This window comes from Amia ocellicauda, chromosome 1, assembly GCF_036373705.1.
Source record: "Amia ocellicauda isolate fAmiCal2 chromosome 1, fAmiCal2.hap1, whole genome shotgun sequence".
Taxonomy (NCBI): Eukaryota; Metazoa; Chordata; class Actinopteri; order Amiiformes; family Amiidae; genus Amia; species Amia ocellicauda.
Window position 1 is genome coordinate 40,465,435 of NC_089850.1, and position 13,773 is coordinate 40,479,207.

Below are 13,773 nucleotides of genomic sequence, written 5' to 3' on the forward strand. Positions count from 1 at the left end.
GTACGTTTTTGTATGCATTGAGTTAAAGGACGATGCCAAATTAATAATCGATTAATACATCAGCTTGGTTTTATGTGTTTTTTGCTACTCCCCCTCTTGCTGCTTTCAGCCGTCCGGATACACAGTGAAATCTGTCCTTTGACCCGGTTTGACCGAGATCTACTATGTGCTTTTCCTGCTCTACTGCTGTTCTCCACATTTCACTGCCCTGCAGGGCTTTCTGTTCTCCAATAAATATATTTAAATTGTACGTTGTTTTGTATACAATATAAATAAAATACTTGTGCGTGGATTCTCGCACATCATACTAATATATAAGTTAATTTACCCTTTCAGTGTCCTCACAAATTGATTTTTTTAATGTTGTCCCCATCTGACACAGGATGTAGATGCAAAGCTATAACTTCCTATGTTCACAACTGAATCTGAAGCATTCAATTATTACACAAGGTATACATCATATCTACCTGTACTTGGCATGCACACATTGGCTTTTACAAAAACCTTTGTCCCCAAAGTGGAAATAATTATTGGACCCAGTGTACACTGTAAATAATTTATTAGTTTTTTTATTGTGTTTAATTTACTGTGTAATTACATGGTTTTATGTATTCCTTTAGTACTCCTTATATTGGTTTATACTTAGTGTACACAAAAGCTTAACTTACCATTTCACAAGTACCAAAAAAGATAGACCTCCACAATCTGTAAACTTTATTTTATTTTATGGCTATTTGCATTAATCCAGAGTGACAACACATACATTATACAATTAAACACTTTCTCTAAAGATACACAAATAATTTGAATTTGCTCATGCAAGTCTTCTATGCCTACCAACATTGTTTACCTACTAAATTAAACACATTTTCACTATACAGTCATACATTTCCTCTGGGAAATTACTAGTTATACTCTGTAATTGTGGTTTGTGTTTCTCCAAGGACACTGTCTTTCTCTGGGTGCTCTGCTTTCTGGGCATCCTGCTCTCTATAGCGGACATGAGGAGGTACTGGGTTACCTCTAAACTGATCCATCAGATCCAGACCCCCGAAGAAATTAACAAATATGATTCCGAGTTTAGCTGGCATGAAACTGGAATGAAAAAGATAATCAAATTTATTTCCCTGACAATATCAGCTTATGTTACATAGATAACAACATAATAGTTCCCATGTATAAAAACAGTCATGTTAGAAACAAGGATCATCACAAACATGGGCACTGATATGATGATGTGATTCGGCATGGCTTACATAAACAAGTCACAGTCTCGGATAGCATAGGTGTTACTCCAGTTTCACTTATTATGATGTCTCAGGATACAGACAAACAAGAACACACACACATGTAAAGGGACATTTAATCTTTACCTTTTTAAGGCCACCAGAAAGTACAAACTGAAAGGCAACAGTGAATACATTTTCTCTCTCAGGATTGCATCAACAATCCTCAGAGCAGTGTCATGCTGATCCATTATTGGCAGAAATGAGGGCCACCTAGACAACAGGACAGGAAGTGCACATATTAGGAGCTCAGTATTGCACTGAGTTGCATTACGTTTACATTTTCAGTCTAATATATTGTTTTAATTAGTGTTAATCAGCTGCAGAGTGATACTCACTCAACACCACAATATGCTGTCAATATTGGTTAGTAAAGAAGAGATTTACAGATTTATTATGTCTCCATCCATAAAATTATTTTTCTCAATTATAACAGCAGCTAAGATTGAAACAAGTGCATATGGTCTCTGAAATTGCCTATTGTTATTAAAATCAATTAAAATACAAAGAGTTAAAATAGCTAAAATAACTAAAGTCATACAAAAACATGGTTTCTGCCTGACAACTGCTCGGGAAGACCCATATATGGCTAAGCCGAGGTAAAATTAAGTCAGACATAATGTTTAATATAGAGGGGGTTTGTAAGATATGTCAAGCCCAAATTGCTGGTGAAAACTGGTTCTTATCAAACCATGTTCTTCTAGTTATCAGGGTTGAACTATAGCACAGTACCGTAGCACAGTAAGACCGTGAGACAGTGACCGTGTTTACACAGACACACAGGAAAAGAAATGCAGTTCTTCATATACAAATCCATATTTCAAATTAATAAACCAAAATCAATAGGAAGCAGGCTATAACCCAAAATTACCTATTGTTTAATCCAATATTTTAAAAGGCAATGCCTTGGTATTACAGAAATTAAAAGAGTGCATACAAGGTTACCTTTAAAAATGGGACACATTATAACTCCACATAACTTACTTTGTCTGACAACCTCCAAACATTGCCGTATTAATCAAGTAAGGGCACACAATTGTGGTTTTAATGCCATCCTTTCTGAGAACGAGAAGTTCCAGAGCAATAGATTCAGCAAATCCTACGGCAGCAAACTTGCTTGCACAATAATCTGTAGATAAAAGCAAAGAAAACATTGTCAGACAAAATACATACACCTGTAAAATAAATAAGTCAGAATTTAAATACTTTCTAGGTTTAAAACTTATATAATGAGGTACATTGCTACTGCAGGGGGGACTACATTTCCAAAAAATGTTTACAAAGAAACCAACAATGTGAATTTACAGACTTGTCCAAAGAGGAAGAGCTGTCTCTAATGAGGTAAACTGGTATACACAAATATCTGTTTTATTCAGTGTTCAAACTGGGTTAGAGTTTATGGGGGGTCCCCTAATCCCGGGGTGGGGGGGGGTTCCACAAAAAAAAAAAAATCTTCTTCGTAATGACATTATCCTTCAAGAAAACACTATGGGCATAAATACGTTAATAAATCTGATATAATCTCTCTTTAAAATAACAGCCATTACAATCATAACCATGCATAAACAAAACAACCCATGTTTTTGTTTTTAATGTTCCTAGATCTTACAGTGATAAAATAAGGAAGATATGGTTTAGGCGACAATACCAAAAAAAAAGTTGGTAAAACATTTCTTTGCAGAGCGCAAACAGAAGACATGCAAATAGGCTGACATTAAATTAAATGTCCGTGGGTCCATGACGGGGACGAATTGACGTGCTCTCCACGTGCGCGTGTTTAGAACATCACTGAAGAAAAGAAAAAATTGAATCTGGAACACTGATGAGAATTGGAAGAAGCCGACAATGTCGTCTGGTGTCAGGGCATTCATTTCGACAAAAAATATTATTTTTATTCAATGAAATATTTCAATAGTTCAAAGTTCTCTCTCTTATGGGGGGTCCCTTACCTCTTATGGGGGGTCCCGGACCCCCCCAGCACCCCCCCAATTCAAACACTGGTTTTATTGCGCTCAGGATGTCAGTATGAAAGCTGAGAGCTGCATCATGTCCTGTCAAAAGTGTCACAATTTTGCACAAACTGCCTTAACCACCTGACAGAGAGATAAGAAGTGGGAAATGCTGAAAATGAAGAGACTCACCTGCTTATTGGTTGTGCATTTTATCAGGACTTTTTGCCGTGCACGTTTCCCCCAGTTCCCACCAGAGAGAAGTAGTTTAGAGAGAGACTGAGTTCAATGCTGTTCTTTAAAAAGCTGCTTGACAATAAAACTTGCAGATATGTAGCCACTTGCCTGCTAAGCCGTTTATTGCAAAGAGTCCTCCATGGCAAGCCACACACACCAAGTGGCCGTGGTTCCGGGCTACCATGGCTGGTAAAAATGCCTTATAGGTCTGTAGAAAAAACAAATGTAAGTGCAATTGGAAATACATAGACATATATTCCATAAGTAATTAATCATTCTTCATCAGCAAGGCACTTTAGAACAACAGCTCTGGATTTTGGGTCTGTTTGTGATTTTGAGGTGTACAAAAGCATTAACATGAAACGCTTTTCTGATTTAATTTAATTTTTATTCTATGAAAGCGGCAAGGTTTCAGGTGTACCACACCACCAGGTCACTGTGGTTATATATATATATATATATAAATAAACTCACCCAGAAATGTGCTGCTACATTAATTTGCAGTGTCCTGTCCACCAGATTGTCAGGGGCATCAGTAAAATTGTACCTTCCTGTGACAGCTCCAGCATTGTTCACTAGAATTGACACATCGCCGACCTCTCTTTTCACCTGTTAAAATAAAACGGAACTATAACTAATATATCTGTTCATATCAGTAATCTGTCAGTGGATTTAAGTGTAGACAATCAAGCTAATGGCAAAATAACAAGTATTTGCTACAGGTTGTACACATATAGGTTACACTTTACAATCATGGACAACAAATCTTAATTAATTGATGTGTGTAAACCACAGTAACAACACATGAATACCTTATGCACTTAATCTGAGTTCTGCTCTAAATCTAATGTAAATCAAGGTTAGGGTCAGGGTAAGGGATAGAGTTACAGACTAGGTTTGGGCTCAGGGCTGATACATGTGATCAACATCAGAACTCAGTGGAACTATGCAACTATGTGCAAAGCTAGTATCAGAACTGGAATTAATTTAATTATTCTTCCACACAGTTTTAACTCTTTACAAACAACAGATCTGTCATTTTTGATGTTTAATTTCATGTAGGCCTACTCACCAGCTCAGCAACCTTGTATACCTCCGTGCGTCTGCTGCAGTCACAGGTGTACACATAAACTCTAACATCTAATGTGCGCCTGAGCTCTTTCGCTGTGATTTCAAGAGTTTCGCAGTTAATGTCCCAAAGGACCAAGGTGGCTCCCAGTCGGCCGAACTCTTCTGCTATGAGCTTTCCGATGCCCTGGGCTGCTCCTGTTACCAGAACGATCTCCCCTTCCACGTCCTTCCTAGGTGGCGGGACAAAAAGCCGTGCAAAGGCCTCAAAAAAATAGAATATTGTACCAACAAATAAAAAGACAAACTCCTTCACTATCATTAACCTCTCCAAACAGTGGATTATGTAGTTGTGCATTCCGGCTGATGCCCTTTCGGATGACGTTCCCTTACTTATGTTACTTTCTTTGAAGTAAGTAAACTGCTGCTATATAGGTGAGCAAAACATTTACAGTCATAGCCTTCTCAAGCATATCGATCTGACACTTGACAGCTTTCTGTACTGTATAAAAAATAAATACACTCTGACCATTTGGATTGTCCCTGCTTTGCTATCCTCATTGCTAAAGTCAGTGCTGCTGTGTATGTGAACATGATGTATTTTTGGCAAGGAATTCAGGCTGTCACATTGTGCATTATATGACCTGGATTCTGGAGGACATTCAAAACTGAATTGTAAATAGCCTGTCAACAGCAATAAGACATAGCTCATGTCAGATTCACACAACCCATAACACAGTTCAAAGGCAATTTAAAATACGTTCAAGAGAATGTGTTCATAGATTGTAGCACTTACATTTTTTTAAAAGGTGTCATTCAACAATACACCTAATATTACCAGTCTGAAACAAACTAGGAAGGTCAAGTTTAAAAATGATAACTAAATATCAGCTATTCATTCAAATAGTGTCACAGAGCAGGGCAATGTTGTGTGGTAGACACATTTCAGTATTTCATGGCAGTATTTCATAATGGCACATTTCCATTTGGGATATTCAAATGAATGGGTGTGGTTTCTCACAGATTCAGACCAAAGCTGCCTTAATTCTACGTGGCATTGATTCAACAAGGTGCTGAAAGCATTCTTTAGAAATGTTGGCCCATATTGATAGGATAGCATCTTGCAGTTGATGGAGATTTGTGGGATGCACATCCAGGGCACGAAGCTCCCGTTCCACCACATCCCAAAGATGCTCTATTGGGTTGAGATCTGGTGACTGTGGGGGCCAGTTTAGTACAGTGAACTCATTGTCATGTTCAAGAAACCAATTTGAAATGATTCGACCTTTGTGACATGGTGCATTATCCTGCTGGAAGTAGCCATCAGAGGATGGGTACATGGTGGTCATAAAGGGATGGACATGGTCAGAAACAATGCTCAGGTAGGCCGTGGCATTTAAACGATGCCCAATTGGCACTAAGGGGCCTAAAGTGTGCCAAGAAAACATCCCCCACACCATTACACCACCACCACCAGCCTGCACAGTGGTAACAAGGCATGATGGATCCATGTTCTCATTCTGTTTACGCCAAATTCTGACTCTACCATCTGAATGTCTCAACAGAAATCGAGACTCATCAGACCAGGCAACATTTTTCCAGTCTTCAACTGTCCAATTTTGGTCAGCTTGTGCAAATTGTAGCCTCTTTTTCCTATTTGTAGTGGAGATGAGTGGTACCCGGTGGGGTCTTCTGCTGTTGTAGCCCATCCGCCTCAAGGTTGTACGTGTTGTGGCTTCACAAATGCTTTGCTGCATACCTCGGTTGTAACGAGTGGTTATTTCAGTCAAAGTTGCTCTTCTATCAGCTTGAATCAGTCGGCCCATTCTCCTCTGACCTCTAGCATCAACAAGGCATTTTCGCCCACAGGACTGCCGCATACTGGATGTTTTTCCCTTTTCACACCATTCTTTGTAAACCCTAGAAATGGTTGTGCGTGAAAATCCCAGTAACTGAGCAGATTGTGAAATACTCAGACCGGCCCGTCTGGCACCAACAACCATGCCACGCTCAAAATTACTTAAATCACCTTTCTTTCCCATTCAGACATTCAGTTTGGAGTTCAGGAGATTGTCTTGACCAGGACCACACCCCTAAATGCATTGAAGCAACTGCCATGTGATTGGTTGGTTAGATAATTGCATTAATGAGAAATTGAACAGGTGTTCCTAATAATCCTTTAGGTGAGTGTATATTCTTAAAAGTAATATTTGGAAATTTATAATGTGCCTGCAATAAACTAATGTAACGTTTTATTGCTGCTGTACAATTAAGACGATCCATTATGTTATATGTAGACAGACTTTCTGTGCTTGTTACTAAAAGTTTTACAAATAGCCAAGTCATTACAATGTAATGATTTATGTCATTCATTAATACTGACCAATAATTACCTCTATGGGAGACTGATTCAAATTGTATTGTCTGTTTTCCATCACACATTTTAACATATATTGTAGGTGACGACCATACTTGTGTGCGCAAAACATTAGGGGTTAGAGAGTTTGGATTGCAAGCAAGGTGTGTGTGTTGTTTTGTTATACCACAGTGAAGACTGTTTCCATCCTGTGCGTAGTTTGTTCTGTTCACTTTTGTTTTGGCCTTCGTGCCAGTTTACTTTGTGTTTCTTCAATAAAAGTGTTGTTTTAGTTACCTGTGGTTCTGTCTTTGAGCCTCCATTCCCGGCCACCCCATCACACACACTTTTGTGGGGCTTCTTCTATTAATTCAGCATTGAATAATTTTTCAACAGTAGTTGGTACATCCGTTAACCTTGTATTTATTATGGAGGTGAACTCATTGTTAGAAGTCACTACTGTATTACCACACTTGTCACAAGTATTAACGTGTCTTGCTTATACCCAGGGCCGGCCCTGACCAATTTGGTGCCCTAGGTAAGATTTTAGCTGGTGCCCCTTGCATCGCAGCCAATTCACCACCGATCATTGTGTTCATTCACTCACACAGAAACTGCATAACTACATTTTAGAAACAAAAAAATAAATAAATATATATATATATATATATATATATATATATATAAACAGTATTAAAGAAACAAGTGACATAAAACAAATTATAAATACAATATAAATAAGAGTATTGCACGAAAAAAAACTATATTACAGACACCTTAGTGCAATATGCATAATGTAGCATTGTTCTACAGCCTTACTCACCTTGCCTTTCTTGCAGCAAACAAGTGACATAAAACGAATTATAAATAAGTGGATGGTTCGTGCAGCACACTTGAAAGAAAAGGTGTATTTCTCAATTATGTTATAGGTAATGGAGGTTGATGAAAGAGTTAAATAGCCGATCGTTCAAAAGGTGTGATCGTTGTGGGGCATCGGTAAGAATGCGCAATTCTCATTCATCCAGAGTCCCTTTATTGCATCACTAGCACTGTATTCAAAACGGTGTCTTCAGCAATTGTAATATTAAGTTTGATGCATATGTATGTGTGGTTCTACAAATAAATAACAATAACATAAATCAGTCGTATAATAATCAATATAACCAATAATCACGCAAAGAATAATACAAATATACACAGTTCTGACAGCAGTGCTAATATACTCAAATGACTTTACATGCAGCATAAATGCACACCTATGGATCTATGCGATCTTACTACAGTTAGATGCAGAGAAATTACCTTAACCAAGGTTAAATCTTATAAACTTATAACCGTTATACATATCGAAAATACACTGTCTTCAATTCAATAAACATGTAAAGAATACATAACGGTAATAAATAATAAATAATATATTATAAATCAACGCAGTTCGCATTACGGCCGCATGGTGACGCAGTAGATAATGACTCAGCCGGCTAACAGACTTGCATCGCTATACTCAATATGTAGCGGCCATAACTTATACTAAACACGAACAAACGTTTCTACTTACATTTTGCTGCCCGCACACAATCATATCAATACAAAAACAATTACTCTCTGTTTTGTAGACCTAAACTATAACTTTTATACTTTTTGACGCTGCGGGCAACATGGAAAATATGGCCTAATAAGCTATGTAGTTATGTTGCTGTGGGGGCTTTCGCTTTTTGGTAATATTTCGAATTAATTGAATTAAAACAGTATTAGTAAACAATAGTAAAACTACAAAAAAAAATCTTCACTCATTCGGGCGCCCCTATGGATGGACGCGCCCCTAGCGTTTGCCTATTCCGCCTAAGCCACGGGCCGCTGTTACGACGAATTTAGTGATGGCTAGGATTCCTGTGACCTGGGGATGTGCGCATGCGCCGGCAGCAATCCCCGGTCTCTGCCTACGGGAGCGCGTGATCACTCACTCGCGACGCAAAGCGCGTCATTGTCAATAGCGCATGCGCACTGCTGCAAGCACTGCGAGATTAGCGCTTTTGCGCTGTCTTTGTGCAATTGTGCATGCTGTATGGATTGTTTAAAAACAACAGCGACTATACAAATTGTTTATTGACATGTGTATACATTAGTTACACTTACTATAGGATGTAAGTATATGTACTCTTACTGTAGGTTATCGAACTTTATATACATAGTTAAAGTTGCACTTAGTACTGAAGGTATTCTGTATTTGATCTGCTCGTAATGTAAAATATATATTTTGTGTAAGGGTATCTGCTAATTAAAAAAGAGAACCTAACGCAACGGATTCATGTAGGTAATTCAATTAAGTATTGTACGATGTACGTTTTTCACAGACCACAACAAACGCATTGAGATACTCTCGTTTATATTAATTAATAATATACCAATTGTAAACGAATGCAGACAGCATACACTTCAGCGACATAAATGCAGTACGATCTTGTAAATGTTTATTTACTTATTTATTTGTAAGTAATTTAATTCCTGACAGCTTTTCACAACAATCACACATACAGCAATAACAGAAACTTTGAACATTAAAGGAGATTATAATGGTCAATTATTTGCCATCTGAATGCACACTCACACTTTTGTGACTCTGGTGTGTATTTGCTGTCAATAAGGAAGAGGTCACCATTTTTTCCAAGGAGCACAGTTTGGTGACTCCCCCTGTAAATCAGTTTTACAATTAGTGTTGCAGCAGTGCGCATGCGCTATTGACAATGACGAGTGATCCCGCGCTCCCGTAGGCAGATAGTAATAAGTCATCAGTAAAGTTAGGATCCAATTCGTTAGTAGAGTAAACCACGCTATTTCCACATTCACCGCATTTAACATTACGTGCAATTCACCTTGGTTACAATAGGGATTAACAAGAAAATAATGCTGTTAAAATCATTGTTAAATGCAGTATTTTGTGTACCAGTCTTGGTGGTGCCTGTCTTGTCATAAATAAACTTTAAGAACATAAGAAAGTTTACAAACGAGAGGAGGCCATTCAACCCATCGTGCTCGTTTGGTGTCCATTAATAACTAAGGATCCTATCCAGTCTATTTTTAAACGATCCCAAATTTTCAGTATCTACCACATGGCTGGGGAGTTTATTCAGATTGTGACGCCTCTCTGTGTGAAGAAGTGTCTCCTGTTTTCTGTCCTGAATGCCTTGATGCCCAATTTCCACTTGTGTCCCCCGGTGCGTGTCCCCCTGCTGATCTGGAAAAGCTCCTCTGGTTTGATGTGGTCAATGCCCTTCATGATTTAAAAGACTTGGATCAAGTCCCCATGTAGTCTCCTCTGTTCCAGGGTGAAAAGGTTCAGGTCCCTCAGTCTCTCCGAGTAGGGCAAAAAGTTTAGGCACAAATGGTTACGTTTTAAGTACAGTAAACCACGTTAAGCCCTTTCCTGCAGCTCCCGCAAGGTCCCCCTGCTCAAGAAAGCACATGTACAGGCCCGTCTGAAGTTTGCCAATGAACATCTGAATGATTCAGAGGAGAACTGGGTGAAAGTGTTGTGGTCAGATGAGACCAAAATCGAGCTCTTTGGCATCAACTCAACTAGCCGTGTTTGGAGGAGGAGGAATGACCCCAAGAACACCATCCCCACCGTCAAACATGGAGGTGGAAACATTATGCTTTGGGGGTGTTTTTCTGCTAAGGGGACAGGACAACTGCACCGCATCAAAGGGACGATGGACGGGGCCATGTACCGTCAAATCTTGGGTGAGAACATTGAAAATGGGTCGTGGATGGGTATTCCAGCATGAAAATGACCCAAAACACACAGCCAAGGCAACAAAGGAGTGGCTCAAGTAGAAGCACATTAAGGTCCTGGAGTGGCCTAGCCAGTCTCCAGACCTTAATCCCATAGAAAATCTGTGGAGGGAGCTGAAGGTTCGAGTTGCCAAACGTCAGCCTCGAAACCTTAATGACTTGGAGAGGATCTGCAAAGAGGAGTGGGACAAAATCCCTCCTGAGATGTGTGCAAACCTGGTGGCCAACTACAAGAAACGTCTGACCTCTGTGATTGCCAACAAGGGTTTTGCCACCAAGTACGAAGGGGTCAAATACTTATTTCCCTCATTAACATCCAAATCAATTTATAACTTTTTTGAAATGGGTTTTTCTGGATTTTATTGTTGTTATTCTGTCTCTCACTGTTAAAATACACCTACCATTAAAATGATAGACTGATCATTTCTTTGTCAGTGGGCAAACGTACAAAATCAGCAGGGGATCAAATACTTTTTTCACTCACTGTATGAAGCGCTTAACGTCGTAATCACATTGATAATGTTACTTAAGTGTCTCCATACTTTATTGATGGCATTTGGAAGTTTCCATATGTAGACATACAAAGTTAGAAAAGTAATGTTCATGTTTAGCACATTAAGCTTTTTTCAGCGTTAGGCCTTCACTCTCCCGTAAATATCACGGCACTACACCAGGATGCTCTTTAATTTCAAAGTACAAATAATGCTGTAATGAATATCACCACAGTTTGATGCGCTAAGAACAGCAGGGCGTGTCGAGCCTCCGCTGTCCTCCGTACTGTGCGCACAGCAGCGATCCAGACTCGATGTGCTGCTGCTTTGGTCTGAATCTGTGAGAAACCACACCCATTCATTTGAATATCCCAAATGGAAATGTGCCATTATGAAATACTGCCATGAAATACTGAAATGTGTCCTTATGAAAAACATAATTAAAGAAAATATATGTATTTACTCATATATATATATTGTCTCATTTGTTTATTTCAGGATGTATTTCATAGCCATATTTATTTATGTATTTATTTAATATTGACTCAAATGGCATTGCATAGGGGACAAGGGCGTGTCAGGGGACAAGACTGCTGTCTTTTTGGCCCATATAGTATACTATACACATACTTATGTTACACCAACACTGTGTTAACACTATAGTTTACCATATTTTTTCAACATGCCACACCACACTACACTTTACTACATGTTACCATGTGTTTGTTTACCAAATTACCGGGGTACTATACCACGTGTTTACCCGATAAGCTACATATTACACCTTACTGTAGTTTTACCACATAGATCTGTTTTTCCTTCTCTCATTACAGGTAGGGGATGTAGCTCAGTGGTAGAGCGCATGCTTTGCATGTATGAGGCCCCGGGTTCAATCCCCGGCATCTCCAGCTGTATATTTTATATTTCCTAGATACATTATTTAATCCTATTGTTTTACTTCTGAAATGAAACAAGAAAACATATCACCATGAGACCTAAAGCAACGTTTCGAAGCCCAAGCACTTAGCAAATCTCTTTTCTAGGGTGGACGTCAATGTACGAACTACACAAGAATCGTGACGTTTATCCCCGTGTGTTCGTCACTGCTTTTTGTGTATGGGGTTACCAGGGAGAGAGATGTCTGCAGTGAGCTGAACACAACACTTCCTCACTCAATTCATGTTCACTGTATTGATTTGTTTTCTTCCGATTGTCAGTTAAGACGCAGACTCGACAGGATCTTATTCTTTTATTTTCTTCTTGCCGTGTCATCAATCAGCAATGCAACTAAAACATATTAAGACTCTCCTAACTCCGCAAGTTTGTATCTTTTTATACACTATTCTGTTTAAGATATGAGTTTGACCAAACCAGCTGGCAAGTTTGTGTGACAGTTGTTCTGTTTTGTAATAAATACGCGGAGCACAATTCTTGTCGTGATGTTAAATTAAAGATTGAAAAGGTTCAAACGCTGTGCTTGGGTAAATCAGTAGCATATGTATGTGGAGTGTGATAGATTAACGGTTTCTGCTTCATACTGGTTTAAAGGGAAACTATATCAGTTTTCATAAACGTAATATACGTAATTGTAAATACTGCTGAGTAAACATCTAAGATCCACCAAGTGTTCCGTTTTACACACAGTTTAACAAAATATATTTGGTATGCATTCACCTGGCCTACGTGAATGTTTTGTTATTTGTGTATATGCATATATTATTCCCATAATTAATTAAATGGTTAATGTTATATGTTGTATTACAGGATGGGGCAGCTAAAGTGACTTGCATGGCATGGGCACCGAACAATGGGAAATTCGCCGTCTGCACGGTGGACAGAGTGGTTCTGCTGTACGACGAGCAAGGGGAGAGAAGGGACAAGTTTTCTACTAAACCTGCAGATTCAAAGGTACAGAAATCAGATATATGATAGGTAACAGCTTGGCATTGGTAGGCTAGTCAAAAACTATGATTTGTATTTTTATCAACGAGAGAGCAATTCGTTCTCTCGTTGACTCTTAAAAACTCCTAAACCATTAGTCAAAAAATAAAATAACTTGCACAGAAGCACACACACATGCAGTGAATTGCATTGTCAAGAAAACTGGAATGTATTTAATAGTCCTTTGCATTTTCTTTTATTCTAGTATGGAAAGAAAAGCTATGTTGTCAAATCCATGGCATTTTCCCCAGATTCAACCAAAATAGCCATTGGACAAACCGACAACATCATTTATGTTTATAAAATTGGAGAGGAGTGGTAAGTTTTATTTTTAATTATTGTTAGTTTGGAAAATATTGTCAGCATTTCATCAAATCAATCTAAAAGTTAATCAATTGGATTATTATTAATTAGAGGTAATTTAGCATGCTAAACCCAATCTCAGATTAATACTGAAAACGAACCTCCTGGACTCTATAAGAACCTTATTTCTCTTTACTGCTTCTGTTTTGTATTACCTGTTCAATGGAAAAGTTTTTCTACTTTCTCAGTTTGTGCTTTACTTCACAGGGGGGAAAAAAAGGTGATCTGCAACAAATTTGTGCAGACAGTAAGTACAGCATTATTGTCTGTTTCAGGACCCTAACAATACA

At 38.5% G+C, this 13,773-nt stretch overlaps 2 protein-coding genes and 1 non-coding gene across 3 annotated transcripts in view; 2 read left to right on the plus strand and 1 right to left on the minus strand.

Annotated features, from left to right (window-relative positions):
* Positions 1 to 703: 703 nt before the first annotated feature.
* On the minus strand, positions 704 to 5,107 carry LOC136711046 (epidermal retinol dehydrogenase 2). The gene is made up of 6 exons (XM_066699740.1): positions 4,545 to 5,107; positions 3,947 to 4,081; positions 3,581 to 3,680; positions 2,271 to 2,415; positions 1,374 to 1,499; positions 704 to 1,095 (listed from the first exon to the last, which is right to left on the minus strand). Exons 1-6 carry the CDS (start codon positions 4,896 to 4,898, stop codon positions 906 to 908), a joined length of 1,050 nt encoding a protein of 349 aa, XP_066555837.1. The 5' UTR covers positions 4,899 to 5,107; the 3' UTR covers positions 704 to 905.
* Positions 5,108 to 12,015: 6,908 nt separating this feature from the next.
* On the plus strand, positions 12,016 to 12,087 carry trnaa-ugc (transfer RNA alanine (anticodon UGC)). The gene has a single exon. It is a non-coding gene; the product is annotated as a tRNA-Ala (tRNA).
* Positions 12,088 to 12,292: 205 nt separating this feature from the next.
* Positions 12,293 to 13,773, plus strand: part of ift172 (intraflagellar transport 172) — a 42,050-nt gene continuing 40,569 nt past the window's right edge. The window contains exons 1-4 of the mRNA XM_066704848.1: positions 12,293 to 12,499; positions 12,944 to 13,087; positions 13,326 to 13,438; positions 13,691 to 13,730. Coding sequence (XP_066560945.1) covers positions 12,461 to 12,499; positions 12,944 to 13,087; positions 13,326 to 13,438; positions 13,691 to 13,730 — 336 coding nt within the window. The 5' untranslated portion in view covers positions 12,293 to 12,460. The remainder of the gene's footprint in view (positions 12,500 to 12,943; positions 13,088 to 13,325; positions 13,439 to 13,690; positions 13,731 to 13,773) is intronic.

Bases quoted from the DNA above. Each gene is read 5' to 3' on its own strand.
- LOC136711046 (XM_066699740.1), bottom strand. From the start codon at position 4,898: ATGCACAACTACATAATCCACTGTTTGGAGAGGTTAATGATAGTGAAG. The intron at 4,082-4,544 runs GTGAGTAGGCCT...TTATTTTAACAG, and splicing joins TATACAAGGTTGCTGAGCTG to GTGAAAAGAGAGGTCGGCGA. The intron at 1,096-1,373 runs GTAAAGATTAAA...TTTTCATTCCAG, and splicing joins TTTCTGGTGGCCTTAAAAAG to TTTCATGCCAGCTAAACTCG.